The 16,393-nt window shown below is 41.0% G+C and overlaps 1 protein-coding gene across 5 annotated transcripts in view; it reads right to left on the bottom strand.

The window, feature by feature from the left end:
* Nucleotides 1-3,127: 3,127 nt before the first annotated feature.
* The window catches only part of si:dkey-97m3.1 (fatty acyl-CoA reductase 1), a 217,917-nt gene continuing 204,651 nt past the window's right edge, over nucleotides 3,128-16,393 (bottom strand). For all 5 annotated transcript variants that reach the window (XM_041216378.1, XM_041216374.1, XM_041216377.1 and 2 more), the window contains 2 exons: nucleotides 6,696-6,823; nucleotides 3,128-4,084 (listed from right to left, as the gene is read on the bottom strand). In XM_041216378.1, coding sequence (XP_041072312.1) covers nucleotides 3,922-4,084; nucleotides 6,696-6,823 — 291 coding nt within the window. In that variant the 3' untranslated portion in view covers nucleotides 3,128-3,921. The remainder of the gene's footprint in view (nucleotides 4,085-6,695; nucleotides 6,824-16,393) is intronic.

Raw genomic sequence — 16,393 nt, 5'->3', positions numbered from 1 at the left:
CCATGATAAAAAGGCCATCAGAGGAAAATTGGGGTCATTTTGTCACCCTATTGACATCCAAGGTCCATCTGTTGCCATATTTAGGCAGACCTGTAAAAGGGGCAAGCAGCCCACCTCTCTGAAACACAGGGCAGGATGTTATATCCATTGGGCAGCACACATCCGACCTGATCGGGCATAAAATCTCACGTGGTGACGTCGGACACGCGTCCTGACATCATTGCACACTTTCAGATCTTTCAGTTGGCGGATGCGCGTGAGAGTTGGCAGTGTCCGCTGACAATTAACAGGCCTATTAAGACCCTTAAGGCATTAATTAAGTTGTATTTTCTGCTGCCCGCTGATCCGTTTGGTTGGCGGGTGGCCGAATAGACCAGATGGCCTTGCATTTTTTATAAAACTTCATCCACCGGATGGGATGAGGTTTCTAACAGTAAGTGAAAAACTCAAATAAAAAAGTTTCCATTTCATTTTAAACATGTCCTTCTTCATGTGACTGAGTCACATGTGGGGACGTATTTATATAATTTATTAAACCTTTATTTTCCTTTGTCCAAATCTTCAGCTCCCTAAGGCAGCTCTATGCCATCAGGGAGCTGTCAGAGCATGCGCAGACTTCCGTGCTCACCTTCGTCCCACCCCCGGGGCTGAGCGTTTCGGCACAGCTTTCACACTGGCTGGCCGTTAATTGGCAAATCAGCGTGAGATCACGGTTGGGGCCATATATCAGGCAGTGGTCTGTTCCATGGCCGCTCCTGGGCCTCCCTGCCCAACATAGGGAAAATCCTGCCCATAAGCATAAAATAGCTTAAATAAGCACAGAACTCCAAGTGGAAAAGGGATGAGTCTAAATAGTGCACCCTCTGCCTAATAGTACTGGACATTATGTAGTCCAACCAACGACCCTTAAAGAAATTACTAAACGCTGCCCTAAAGCGAAAAAGCACAAGAAATCTTTCCTCCTAACCCTTTGAGATAGTGAAAAAAGTAATAAATTGACTGATTTTTCTCTCCGTCCATTTTTGCATGTTGTGTCAGTATCAAACACCCACGGAGTAGCCAGCAAATTCTATTTCCATTTCACACATTAACCATTCTTGATGCTTCTGAATGATGAGTGGCCAATTTTTGATTTGAACAAACTGCCTTCCAGATACTCAGTCTACATGTAACTTTGCCTCTATATATGCTTTTACTGAGATTAATGGCCAGATTTTCCTGCGCTTTACTAACTGACCTCTAATCAGATGAAGTCATTTTTAACATAAGTTGAATTGGTCAGTGAGCAATCACACAATGTGGACAATTGTGAGGTCTGTAGACCAGACAACAATTAATTCTGATGCAAAATATTTTTCAATAAAAAACTTACTTTATTCTTTTCTTTCATAGCAGCTCGAGACTTTGGTGCTCAGTCAGGAGGTGTTGAGATCACTGAAATAACTTAGTTTGCAGCACAATTCTATTGTATGTTTGACATTATTCAGGAAAAATGGCACAAGTAAGACCATTACTTGGTAATGTATTGAGAATGTAGAAACCTTACACTTCAAAATATGGAATCCAGCTGATCCTCAAATCCTACTACAGCTGTACTAGAAGAACCTTACCTTCCAGCAAGGTTACGGGCAAAACATAGTTAACATTACTAATGTTTGTTTTAGTGAAGCATGAACAATGTGTGCAAATTACATTTTATTGGCTGCACAATGCAGTCTTATGAATCCTTAATTGGTGACTTGCATCATCTTCCACTATAATTAATTGCCATGTATTTGTCTCTTGAGGAATTGACTGTGTGCAGCATCAGTACATGTGGGCCATTTCTCTCAGGAATTTTCGTGATAATTGAATTTCTGTTGCCTCCTCTTGCTTAAATTAAAATGACTGCCTGTGTTTCTACCATACAGTGAACAAAGTTTACCGTAGTTCACTTTAGAGCCTCTCAAATGCTGATAAGAAACACTAGACAAGCAAAGCTTGCCTATAATAAAAATTAATCATACAAATATCAAAAGCAATATTTAACCTTTTACCATTTGCGTTGGAAGCAATAACATTACCATATCTGATACTGATTTCCAGCTGCTCCATATGTTACAATTATGAGATTTATGAGATTATGCTTTGGGATTGTCTTTCATTTAAGGTAAAATAAAGGGGGTGATGTGACCTGTTTTGCAGTCTGCCTAACAACAAATCTGAGTGGTTTGATTGTTAGAGATTAAATGGGGCCGAGATTGTTTTACCGGGAAGAAGGTGCCAGGCATTTACATTTGCAGACAACAGCAGCAGCCCATGAGCTAATGGTGGATTGACTAAGTCTCCAAAGCCCCAGAAAAGTATGAAGAATGTCAGGTTGTAAACAGTTGTGTTTTAAATTGTCCATTTATTTTCAAATAGAGTTGTGGTCTCAAGGATAGCTAATCAACATCTCTTGCTAGATACAAGGCCCATGTGATTCACTTTGCCTGGTGATGAGCTTTGAGATGGGGAGGGAACCATTGCAATATCAGATTATAGGCTATCCTAAAATATCACTGATTATCACAGGAATGCAGGTGGGAGCTCACACTCCGATTGGAAAGACCAAATTCGTGAGGAGTTAAAATGAGGCAGGGTGATTTATCTAACTTTAGTTAGAGGGAGATGTCTCCAGGAAAACTCGCACTGTGAAAAACAGTTTTGGAGTTATAAGTTTCCAGGCTGGGAGAGAAAAAGATCAGAAGTAAACTCTGGAGATCAGAACCATTTTTGGACTGATTATTGGAGGATTGCATGTCTACTTAAAGGACAATGTAATGTATATCTGATAGTTGGGTTTTATGGTTGTGTTAAAAGTTCTGCTGAGCAGTTTAAAGTGCAAGTTGCCTACAAAAGTATTTGGTCAATAGTCTTCTGGTCTGTAACAGAAAATATCTTAAAACGTCAAATCTTGTCATGTCATCCTTTCAGCTATTAACTGGAAGTTGAAATTTCTTTTTAAACATTATTGGTTTCTACAGAGATCGTAACACACGACAAACTTTCTTTTCCTATTTTATATGGAAAGGTCTTGGCTCATGGTAATATCTTGAATACCTTTCTCTAATGATACCCGGTTATGCACAAAACAGAACAGAATGAGTTTCACATATCAATTCTTTTTATTCTTTTTGTCATAAAAATGTGGTATGTTGCTGCCAAGGTCTCCAGCTGGTAGCATGTTGGCAAACTTGGGGAGGGGGAAAATGGTGACTTTCTGCAAATATTAGCAACAAATTCAGAAATTTTGGTCATGTGTCAACTTTTATATACATTTTACAAGTGTAAAACACCCAGTAATGTTTGTTAAGCTTTCTTTGCCATTTTAGCACCAAGAAGTAGAACGTTACTGTGTTATTGCTGGAAAGTGAAGTTTCCTATTACATTAACTGTACAATGGGCCTCAAGCCCTATTCACAAAGATAACTGGATAAAATACCAGTCTTGAATGTATTGGGACTACCAGTTCTATACACTGTGCAGGTTCCTTTTGTGAATAAGGGCCCTGCATCCAAAATGTAATGGTGCAGAAGAGACACTTTTGCACCTTACAATCCATTCCAGCAATTACCTGCAAAATCAAGCCAGGCTATTGCATGAGTGTGTAGAAATACAGACATTGAAAAACTGTTTACGTTGTCAATCTGAACAAGGTGATAATGCTAGAAAACCAGAGGGCCACACCAGCATTTGCTTGGTGTGAAAATATTATTGTTCTTTATTATAATATTGGCAGTGTGTAGTTTGGTTACGTTGGAATGCAGAATCATATTATTTTCTTTACAGTGGTTTGGGAAGTCTTGTGGCCTTTTTGGGTCGGGGATATTCCTAAAGGATTGCTTGTTGTTTGGAGAAAATTGAGATTCTTCAATTTGTAGTATGCCACATGAGCAGACCTCAGTACCGGATAGTACTGGATGCCCTGAAGTAGGACAGGAATTTGTAGCACAGGCTCACCACAAAATACCAGATGTGGCGAGCCATTTGTGATCGAGCAATAAAAACACGCCAGATGACGATGAGGAGAATAGTGTTGAAGGCATAGCGGATGTTTCGTAGCCTGCAAAAACAGAGAAAGGTTCCAGAGGTCAATGCACCTTCTCACACTGTGTTGAGCAGTAAATAATGTGTCTTAGTACTTGCACACGACACCTGTTTCCATTTTGTGAATTATCCACAATTCAGATAATTAAATATTTTTTTATTATTTTAGAGGATATAGTTTGCTATCTACACCCTCTTCAATATTTTTTCTTATAACCACGAGTCCTTCTTTCAACTGAGTCAGTGCCTGGATATACCTTCACTGCATGTAACGTGAGTGAGGTTAATTGTAAGGTGAGACATGAGACATTACACCCGAGAATTCTTTTCTCATTAAACATAGTATTTTTAAATCAATTTTCAAAGTTTCATTACACCCCTTTAAGTTGCCATTTGGTGCGCTACTACATCATTCGCTGGCAGACGAATCTTCTGACCCAGCAAGAAAGCAGCCTGCATTGTCCACTTGCACTGAGCCTCCACTAAACATTTCTCTTAGTGGCCTGGGTCCCAGTTCTGGCGAAACATCTACACCTAAAGCATTAACCTGACTTTATTTTATTTTCAGATATTGGTCATAGGGAATTCAATAGTCAGATGAACAGAAAGACACCTGACTTGTGTTGCCTCCCTGCTGTCAGGAGAAAGGATTTCATGGAAGCATATGCAACATTTTGAGATGGAAAGGAGAGCAGTTGAATGTCATGGTCCATGTGGGAAGCGACGACAAAGGACTTCAAATGTTTTCCTGAAACTTTGAATGTAGGAACAAGGTAAAGCGGCAGTTAAAAATCAGGACTTCAAAAGGTAGCAATCTCTGGATTACTCCCAGTCCACACACCAGTGAGTATAAGAACAATGAGATAAAATAAGTCAATGCATGGCTGCAGAGTTGGTGATGTTGGAAGAGCATCAAATTCCTGTGGATTTGGGACCAGTATGGGGCAGGAGAGACCTGTCCAACATGGAAAAGTTTTACCACAGCAGGACTGGGACCAATGTCCTCACAGTGAGGTGAAATTGTGCTGTGAGGGAAGGCTAAAACTAATTGTCAGGGAGTGGGACACCAGGACAAAGTATTAAAGAAGTGAACAAGATTTGCAGAGTTTTGAGAAAGCCAAACAGCACTAGAGTAAAGAAAAAGTTTGGAAACAGGAATGCAGGTGCGTAAACTTAATGAGCATGTCAAGTCAGGTTGGTGAGTTGCAGGCACAAGTAGCTATATGGAAGTATTGGTGGAATTTATTGGATGCTGTGGTGGGCCCGTCCAGTGACTAGCGAGTTAGTGGCAACTTTGCTGCAGCCATTTCTGGGAACCGTGCCAGGGTTAAGTCCCAACAGCAAAGGCAATTTCCTGCTGGACTTCCTGGCGCAGGGGTAACAGTTCCACCTCTGTGAGCTGCCAGCCAATCAAAGGCCAGTAGCTCTCCAGGCACCATTGGGAGTGGTGGCTGCTGCTGGTGGAGGTCTGAAGCTGAAGATTATCACTGAAGCCCTGGACCTCAGCTAAGTGGGGCAGGATAAGGATCACTGGGGCCAGCCAATGAGGCCAAGGCAGGGGCGGGTTGTTGTTGTCAATGGCAGGGTGATGTCTTCACCTGGGTCCCTCATGCCCCCAGTGGATCTATCCATTGGGCACTGGATGCCTAAGAAGGAGGAACCCACTCCCACGGGACCGCAAGCGTACCCAGCCAGGTTTTCTTGGTGGTTTCCCCACATGGCGTGGCCCCCCCCACCTGCCAGTGGCTGAATACCTGTGGCAACGGGATAAGCCTCAATTGGCTTCAGGGGTGGGAAAGCCGTTCTCAACCCTTCCCATCCCGGACCTAATTGGAACAAGTCAGGAAGGCGACTGGATCTCGTCCTGCACTTTCCTACTCCATCATACGGCTCCCCCTCCCCGCCTCCCAGACCAATTCTTAAATTCTTCCCTATGACAGTGACAATAACAGAGATGTGGCTCAAAGAAAGAGGGGATTGTGAACTTAACAATCCTGGCTACACAGTATTCAGGAAATATAGAGAAATTAAAATAGGAGTGTTGCGGTAGCATTGATCAAAGAAACTATTTTAGCATGGTAGAGGGATGAGGGGTCATACATTTAATTAAATGTATTTAAAATTAAGGAACAGTAGGGGAGCTATTTTGCTACTGGGTGTATACTATAAGCTGCAGTGGGAAGGAGATAGAGGAAAAAATTTGCAGGCTAATTGCAGGAAGATGCAAAAAAAAATATAGTAAGATAGACTGGTTTGGGAACAGTGTAAAGGGAAAAGAGCAGGACAGTTCCTTCCACGCTGTAACATTATATCCGAACAAGCTAACTGTCACTGAATGAGTACCTAGGGATACTTTATTATCAACTGAAAGCACATCAAAATTGTCCTGTTGTTCATTTATAAAAAAACTCCTGGGCAATCATTTTCTATGGAAAGAAAGCTAAATCCAACCCATGTTTTGATCTCTGGATGCCTGCATCAGATACGAGAAATAAAACATAGGTGAGATGCAGAGGATGTGGCAGCAACTTATTATTTATAGTGCTTATTTTAAAAATTACCTTCTCCTTCCAAACACATTTTGTAAAAGCAAAAGAGAAGCATCTAGTGAAGATGTCTGTACTCACTTCTTTAGGTGCTGTCTTGCTGCTGGGAGTCCAGACATGTCTTCATTTAAGACATATTTCTTAGTTCCTATACAGTAATTTTCAATGTATTCTGGCCAGTGAAGCTGACGAACATCAAAATTGAATCCCTGCAAAAAAAAACATTAAAAGTTGACCTTGTTTCCCTGGCTTAAAATTCACATAATTCACCTGTTGCCGGAAGACTGTAAATTCTCAGGCATGCAATCTCTTTGTTTCCAATTAAATTTTGGGATTATACTTCTATTTTATAGAATGTTACATTTAAATGTCTGCAAGCTGGCAGCACAAATGCTACTGGGTCAAGAGAATAGAGTTTCCATGTAAGTGTTTGATTGTGACTACACAATACACATGGAAAAGCTACAAACATTATTCTGGTCCTGGGTTCCTATCAGAATTCTGTGTTGCTGCTACAAGTGATTAAACTTGGCTTCATTCTTTTGAATTCCTATCCACAGTATGGAGCCACACACAATCACTCCATCTGATAGCTTGCAACAGAACTTAGGTAGGAATCTACCAAAACATTGTTGAAATGTAGGGAGCAGAAAAGTTCCCGAATTAACGTAGAGGATGGCAGAGAAAGAGGAATACCAATATGAATTGGGAGGGGGAAAGATAAAGGAAAGTCTGTCACTGAGCCTGTGGAAACTGGTATTGCGGAAACCATCCAGGGTGATGGTAAGTTCCTGCCTTCTTAAATTCCACCTCATTGTCATCCCACAATCTGGTATGATGTACAAGTTATAGATGGTGTAACTATGCAATTTTGAATTTGTGCTTTCAGAACTAGAGGGAGGGGTTCCAGCATAAAGCAGGAGAAAAGTGAAGTGTCATAAATAACTGGAGAAAGGAAGTTTCAGCGTATAATGGAGGTAAGGAGCATGAATTGGTAGGAGGAATGATGTGCCAAGGTGAGTTGAGCTGAGGATGAAACAAATGCTCAAGTTAACCTCCAACACTTCATGGAGGAGAGAATGCGATTGGGGGAAGAAGGGATGAGGAGGTTGGAGGGTGAACTAGATCTGAAAGGGGTAGAAAGTCTCTATGTACAGAATGGGAGATGGTCTGAAGATGGTCAACGATGGCTGATGTAGCTCTGGAGGAAGTAATGATCTAGCTGGTTTGTTGATGTTAAAAATCCATCTACTAGAACACACCAACATTTGTTATAAGGCAGAAGCATTATTTGCAAGAAATGTGTACAATTCTCGATTTGCTGCCTACAGTCTCAGTGGAATGGTCAAGATCTTGCTTTTTTAAACAATTTTTGTGGTTGGGGGGTGGGTGGAGGCAATATCTTTTAAAATATAACGAAAAATAATTAATTTCCAAATGACAAGGTCTAGTTTTCAAAAAATTATGAAAATGTCCATTCCTTTTTAGATTAATAAATGCAATATCCATCTTCATTGTAGGCTTTAAAATGCACAGAACACAGGATCAAGAAAATCTTGTTTCTTTAGCTCTGGATCTCTCTTCAAGCTTTCATGTACTTAATATTTATTTTCTTCCAATATAAATGAATGTTTGTTGTTTACATTTGCAGTTTAAAATACCTGCATGTATCCAACTGCACCTTCAGTGTAATCAGTTCTGAGTTGTCTGCACCAACTGGCTAGTCTTTGCCAGCTTTCTAGGCTGTAACAATGTGAGTTGATGTAGGTTTGCATGCTCCACATACATTTTTGACTTGAGATTCTATATCATAGAATCACAGAACAGTTACAGCACAGAAGGAGGCCCTATGGTCTGTCATATTTGCACTGACTCTCTAAGAGCAACTCAGCTTATTTCACTCCCTCGTCTTTTCCCCATAGCCCTGCAAATTATTTATCTTCAGTGGCTTAACTGAGTCTGTTTTGAAAGCCCCAATTCTATCTGCCTCCATTACAATCTGAGGTAGTGCATCTCAAATCCTGACCACTCATTGCATATAAAATGTTTCCTCATATTGCCATTGTTTCTTTTGCCAATCACCTTAAATTGGTGTCCTCTGGTTCTCGACCCTTCTACCAATTTTTTTTTCAGTCATTCATGGGATGTGGGTGTCACTGGCTAGGCCAGCATTGTCCTTGTTCAGAGGACATTTAAAAGTCAAGCACATTACTATGGTTCTGGAGTCACATGTAAGCCAGACTGGGTGAGGATGGCAGATTTCCTTCCCTACAGGAAATTAGGGAACCTGACGGGATTTTACAATAATCAACGATGATTTCATGGTCACCATTACCAGGACTTGCTTTTTAATTCTAGATTAATTCAATTTAAATTTGAACCCATGTCTCCAGATCATTAACCTGGGTCTGTGGATTACTAGTCTAGTGACATTACCACTGTGCTACTGTCCACCCCAATACTCTAGCACTATCCTCCTCATTGTTTACAATATTAAGTTTTGTATCATCTGCAAATTTTGAAATTGTTCCCTGCACACCCAAGCCTATGCCATTGATATGTATCAAGAAAAACAGTGCTTCTAGAACAGACCTATGGGTAAATCGCACTGCCTTCCTCCAGTCCGAGAAACAACCATCCAACACTATTTTTGGAGTCCTGTCACTCAGCCAACCTTGTATCCTTGCTGCCACTGCCCTGTTTATTCCATGGGCTTCAGTTTTGCTGGCAAGTTGATTATGTGGCACTTTATCAAACACCTTTACATCATATAAAACACATTACCCTCATCAACCCTCTCTATTACCGCATCAAAAAACTCAAATAAGTTAGTTAACCACGATTTTCCTTTAAACAAATCCATGCTGGCTTTTCTTAATTAATCCATACTTGTTTGAGAGACTGTTAATTTTGTCCCAGATCATCACCTCTAAAAGTTTTCCCACCACCGAGGATAAACTGACAGGCCTGTAATTGCTGGATTAATCCTTACACATTTTTTTGAACAATTCTCCAGTCCTCTGATACCATCCATGTATCTAAGGAGGATTGAAAGATTATGGCCAGCAGCTCCACAATTTCCACCCTTACTTCCTTCAGCACTCTCAGATGTATCCCATCCGGTGCTGGTTTCTTAACAACCTGAACTACAGCCAGCCTTTCCAAAGCCTCCTCTTTATCAATTTTTACCCATCCAGTATCTCAACTACCTCCTCTTTCCCTAAAACTTTGGCAGAATCTTCTTCCTTGCTAAAGACATATGCAAAGTATTCATTTAGCCTTTCCGTCTCCATGCATAGATCCCCTTTTTGGTCCTGAATTAGCACCTGCCGCTTATGACTTTTTTTTACTATTTATATACATGTAGAAGACATTTGGATTCTTTAGCTGCCAGTCTCTTCTCCTACTTTCTTTTTGCCCCTCAGATTTACTCTTACACTTTTCCTCTGAACTTTATGTATTCAGCCTGGTCTCATTTGTGTTATCAACATGACATGTGTCAAATGCCCCATTTTTCTGCTTCATCTTACTCTCTTATCATCTAAGAAGCTCTGGCTTTGGCTTCCCTATCTTTCTCTCTCGACTATATCCAAACCATCTCCTCCTTAAAGGTAGTCCATTGTTCCATTACATTTTTATCTGTCAATCCTTGATTCCAATGTACCTGATTCAGATCCACTCTCATACCACTGAAATTGATCCTCTTTTAATTTAGTATTTTTACTTTAGATTGCTCCTTGTCCTTTTCCATGGCTAACCTAAACCATATGCTACTATGCTCAATGTTCTTTAAATGTTCCCCAACTGACAGTGGGTCCATTTGACCCACTTCATTCCCTAGAACCTGATCCTCTTTCCTCATCGGGCTGAAAATGATTAAGCAAATTCTCCTGAACCCAATTCTGAAACTCTTCCCACCCTGCCCTGAAAACTATTGCTATCTCAATTATATTAGGATAATTGAACTGCCTCATTATCAGTATGCTTTTTTCACCTCTCTGTAATTTTTCTGCAAATTATTTCTCCTAAATCTTTCTCGCTAGGTGGTGGCCTTTAGAATGCACCCAGCAGTGTAATGACACTTCTATTGTTTCTTAACTCTAACCAAAGAGATTCAATTCTTGACCCTTCTACAATATCCTTTCTCTGCAGCACTGTAATATTCTCTTTAATCATTACAGCCACCTCTCTCCCTTTCTTTCCTTTCCTATCTTTCCTGAACATCGTGTATTCAGGAATATTTAGTATCCCTTTTTTGAACCAGGTCTCTGTTATCGCCACAACATCATATTCCCGTGTGGCTTATTGTACTTGCAGCTCACTAACCTTATTTTCCACAGTTTGCCTATTTACATACCTTATACAACTACAGATCTTTGTATAGACTATTTATAAACAATAAACTGATGATATTTGCCACAGTAACACCGAAATGTAGTTTAGACATCCAGATATTACCTGGATCACTGATGTAAAAGCACAAAAGTGTGGATGGGCTGTACTGAAGTGACAACACATGTGGTATCACAGGGTAGTGGGACAGAGTTGGATCTCCATTCCACGAAGTGTTCATTTCTCCTCTGTATTCCCAATCATTGCAAGATTTAAATCTTGCAACATTTTCAATTAGCCTTATGTGCTCTTTTCTATTGAATTTAAATTAGGCTTTATTGAGCTTTTGTTAATTTCATCCTTGTTTACAATTCTTAGCAATATGTGACATTCTGCTTGATTTGATTCCCGCCATTCTAGAACTTCAATATATAATCAAGACGGGCACTTTAGTGAAGTACTGAGGGTTTGCTATCTATCAGATAACATGTTAAACAAATTCCCCAACTGCCTGTAAAAGAACCTGCAGTACTATTGAACAGCGGGCAGGGAGTTCACCTGGTGTCCTGGCCAACATTTGTCCTCAATTAATACCACAAAAATAAATCAACTGATCATTTATCTCATTGCTGTTTATGGTACCTTACTATTGACAAACTGGCTGCTGCATTTGCCTAAAAAACAGGAGTGAAGACATTTCAGAAGGAATTCATTGACTGTGATGCACTTTGGGATGTCTTGAGGATTTGATGCTATGAGCAGATACATTTTTATTTGCAACACACTTAACTGCAATTCTTGTTTTAATACAACCATTTCTAAAGTACTAATTTTTGCTCTATACTTCCATGAAAAGTTTGTCTTGAAGCAGTTTTATTTTTTCCATTCCCCTTAGAGTCATAGAGGTCTACAGCACAGAAAAAGGCCCTTCGGTCCACTGAGTCTGCACAAGTACCTAACTATTCTAATCCCATTTTCCAGCACTAGACCCATAGCTTGTATGCCATGGCATCGCAAATGCACATCCAAATGCTTCTTAAATGTTATGAGGGTTTCTGCCTCTACCACCCTTTCAGGCAGTGAGTTCCAGATTCCCACCACCCTCTGGGTGAAAAAGTTCTTCTTCACATCCCCTATAAACCTCCTGCCCCTTACCTTAAATCTGTGCCCCCTGTATTGATCCCTCCACCAAGGGGAAAAATTCCTTCCTGTCTACCCCATCTATGCCCCTCATAATTTTACACAACTCAATCATGCCCCCCCTCAATCTCCTCTGCTCCAAGGAAAATAACCCCAGTCTATCCAATGTCTCCTCATAACTAAAACTCTCCAGCCCAGAAAACATCCTGGTAAATCTCCTCTGCACTCTCTCTAATGCAATCACATCCTTCCTATAAAGCGCATTCCAGAACTGCACGCATTACTCTAGCTTGGCCTAACCAGCGTTTTATACAGTTCCAACATAACCTCCCTGCTCTTATTTTCTATGTCTCGGCTAATAAAGGCAAGTATCCCATATGCCTTCTTAACTACCTTATCTACCTGTTCCGCTACCTTAAAGGACTGGTGGACATACACGCCAATATCCCACTGATCCTCGGTACTTCTCAGGGTCCTACCATTCATTGTGTATTCCCGTGCTTTGTTTGTCCTGCCTAAGTGCATCACCTCACACTTATCCGGATTAAATTCCATTTACCACTGATCAGCCCATCTGACCAGCCCGTCTATATCCTCCTGTAATCTAAGGCTATCCTCCTCACCATTTACTACCCCACCGATTTTCGTGACATCCGCAAACTTACTGATCAACCCTCCTACATACAAGTCTAAATCATTTATATATACCACAAACAGCAAGGGACCCAACACTGATCCGTGTGGAACCCCACTGGTATCCAGTCACAAAAACACCCCTTGACCATCACCCTCTGCTTCCTGTCATTCAGCTAATTCTGGATCCAATTTGCCAAATTGCCTTGGATCCCATGGGCCTTTGTTATCAGTCTCCCATGCAGGACCTTATCAAAAGCCTTGCTGAAGTCCAAGTAGACAGTGTCAAATGCATTGCCCTCATCTACACACCTGGTCACCTCTTCGAAAAATTCAATCAAATTGGTCAGACATGGCCTCCCCTTAACAAAACCATGCTGATGTCCTTTATTAATCCCTGCCTCTCCAAGTGTAGATTAATTCTGTCCCTCAGAATTGCTTCCAATAGTTTCCCCACCACTGAGGTTAGACTGACTGGCCTATAGTTCCCTTCCTGAATAACGGTACCACATTGGCTGTCTTCCAGTCCTCTGGCACCTCTCCTGTGGCCAGAGAGGTATTGAAAATTATTGCCAATGCCCCTGCTATCTCCACCCTTGCCTCACTCAACAGTCTGGATATATTTCATCCAGGCCTGAAGATTTATCTACTTTTAAGCCTGCCAGACCACTTAGAACTTCCTCCCTTTCTATTCTAATTTCTTTAATTATATCACGGTCCTTCTGCCTGATTTCCATACCCACGTCGTCCCTCTCATTTGTGAACACCAACACAAAGTATTCATTTAGAACCCTCCTATGTCTTCCGGCTCCACACACAAATTACCACTATAGTCCTTAATGGGCCCTACTTTTTCCCTAGTTATCCTCTTACTCTTAATGTACTTGTAAAATAACTTTGGATTTTGCTTTATTTTACCTGCCAATATTTTTTTCATGCTCCCTTTTTGCTCTCCTAATTTCCTTTTAAGCTCCCCCCTTTACATTCTATACTCCTCTAGGGCTTCCGCTGTTTTGAGCCCTTGGTATCTGCCATAAGCCTCCCTTTTTCTCTTTATCCAATAGTATCCCTCGACATCCAGGGTTTCCTGGACTTGTTGGTCTCACCCTTTATCTTTACTGGAACATGTTGGCCCTGTACTCTCCCTATTTCCTTCTGCTCTGATGCAGATTTACCTAAAAGTAGCTGCTCCCAGTTCACTCTGGATAAATCATATCTGATCTTATTAAAATCGGCCTTCCCCCAATTTAGAACTCTGATTTCTGGCCCATCCTTGTCCTTTTCCAAAACAACTTTGAATCTATTGGAGTTATGATCACTATCTGAAAAATGTTCCCCTACTGATACCTCTACCACTTGCCCAGCTTCATTCCCTAAAATTAAGTCCTGGACTGCCCCTTCTCTTGTAGGACCTTTTAGGTACTGGCTTAAAAAGCTCTCCTGGATGCATTTTAAGAATTCCGCTCCCTCTAAACCTATCACACTATGACTAACCCAGTTAATGTTGGGGAAGTTGAAATCCTCCACGATTATTACCATATTATTTTTACTTTTCTTTGAAATTTGCCTACATATCTGGCCTTCTATTTCTCTCTGACTGTTTGGGAGCCTATAGTACACGCCCAGCAATGTGGTTGCTCCTTTTTTGTTTTTAAGTTCTACCCATGTGGCTTCATTTGAGGAGCCTTCTAAGGTGTCATCCCTCCTTACTGCTGTAATTGATTCCTTGATCAATATTGCGATACCCCCCTTCTCTTTTACCTCCTTCCCTATCTCAGCTGATGACCCTATATCCTGGAATATTGAGCTGCCACTCCTGCCCCTCTCTCAACCCTGACTCTGTGACATCAATGACATCATACTTCCATGTGTTAATTTATGCCCTCAACTCATTGGTCTTATTCGTCAGACTCCTTGCATTAAAATAAATACCATCCAACCTTGCCAAACTCCCTTGTGCCTTAACTGGCTTATAATTTCTATGCCTTTCAGACCCACTTGCTCTCTCTTCTAATTTTGACTGTGCATCACCCCTTGCTGAACCTCCTTTCAGGATCTCATCCCCCTGCCAAGTTAGTTTAAACCCTCCCCAACAGCACTGGCAAACTTCCCCGCAAGGATGTTGGTCCCATTCCAGTTCAGATGCAACCCGTCCACCTTGTACAGGTCCCAGCGCCCCCAGAAACGGTCCCAATGTCCCAGAAATCTGAAGCCCTCCCTCCTGCACCATCTCTCCAGCAGCGCATTCATCGGAACTAACCTTCTATGTCTATACTCACTAGCACGTGGCACAGGAAGTAATCCAGAGAATATTACCTTTGAGGTCCTGTTTTTTAATCTGCTTCCTAGCTCCCTAAATTCTGCTTGCAGGACCTCATCCCTCATCCGTCTACCTATGTCATTGGTACCAGTATGTATCACGATCTCTGTCTGTTTGCCCTCCTCCCTTAGAATGCCCTGCAGTCGTTCAGTGACATCCTTGACCCTGGAACCAGAGAGACAACATACTATCCTGGAGTCACATCTACGGCCGCAGAGTACAAGCAAAGTGTGCCAGAAATCCTACTTAACCAGACTAATCATATTTGACCCTGAGGCTTTCATCTCTTGATCGATTGGGTTTGGTGGTGGTCAATGTGCTTAAGAACTGGTTTGACTCCTTTCCACATGTTTGTGAGTGTTTTTTGGGTGACGGAGAAGTAGAAGTCGAATTTCCAGATGGCTCAACAAAAAAAGCATATAAAAGAAATTGTCTTCTGTTGAGGGTTAAACCCAGATGATGAAAAGATATTAGATAGATACGTTTCTAATTACTCGATCATGTGGCTATTCAGTTATCAAAGAGCCTGTTGGGTACCTCTCATATGTGTCCCAAGGCTGCCTGATGAACATGCAACTTGTCACGAAAATCTAGTTCATGGTTCATGTTTTAGAATATACCTTTTAGTTTTAGAATATAACTTGCAGTTTTAAGAATTAAAGTTTTGACTGTAGAAAATGGGGAATGCCACCTAAATAAGCTGGGAGATTATTACACTTAAAAGGTCAGAATAGAAGAGATAGAACTATAAAACAACAGGTGCAGGAAGTTAAAACAATACATGATTTAGCTGGAAACAGAAAAGAGAAACGTAGAAAGGAAACTGACCCTCCCATTTATAAGGGAACAAAAATGGAACCAGAGATTTCTTCTGAGTAGACTGAAACTGGTTGAGGCTGTATAAAGGGACACAGAGACATCCAAGTAATAGCTGCAGCTTGGAAGTGGTGTGTGCAGTTTGCAGCTCACCGAGGGACGATATCCAAAGTAAATGACAGTTAAATAGGCCTGCACTATAAGCGGAATAAAAACCAACTTTTTCTTTCATTGTGATGAATGCTGGTGAGGCTTAATATCAGTTTGAATTTTGTTAGGGAAGAAAAGTTAGAAAATTGCTTTGATTGAAATGAGTTGAAGAATCTACAGTACTCTTCAGAGTCTTGTAATAAAGAAAGCAACCAGTAGATTAGCTTGGAAATATAACTAGAACAGGGACTGTTCAGTCAAGAAATGGTAAATGAAAGTTTTACCTCTGAGAATAACTGGAGCTGAGGTGAATTAAAGTAGTCTCCAGAGGACTGTGGCATACTTAAGGGTCGTTCCTAGAGAAGCACATAACTTTAAGGTTGATGTG

The sequence above is a fragment of the Carcharodon carcharias genome, chromosome 21, assembly GCF_017639515.1.
Source record: "Carcharodon carcharias isolate sCarCar2 chromosome 21, sCarCar2.pri, whole genome shotgun sequence".
NCBI lineage: Eukaryota > Metazoa > Chordata > Chondrichthyes > Lamniformes > Lamnidae > Carcharodon > Carcharodon carcharias.
The sequence above is the reverse complement of the archived record's forward strand: the minus strand, read 5'-3'. Positions and strand labels throughout refer to the sequence as shown.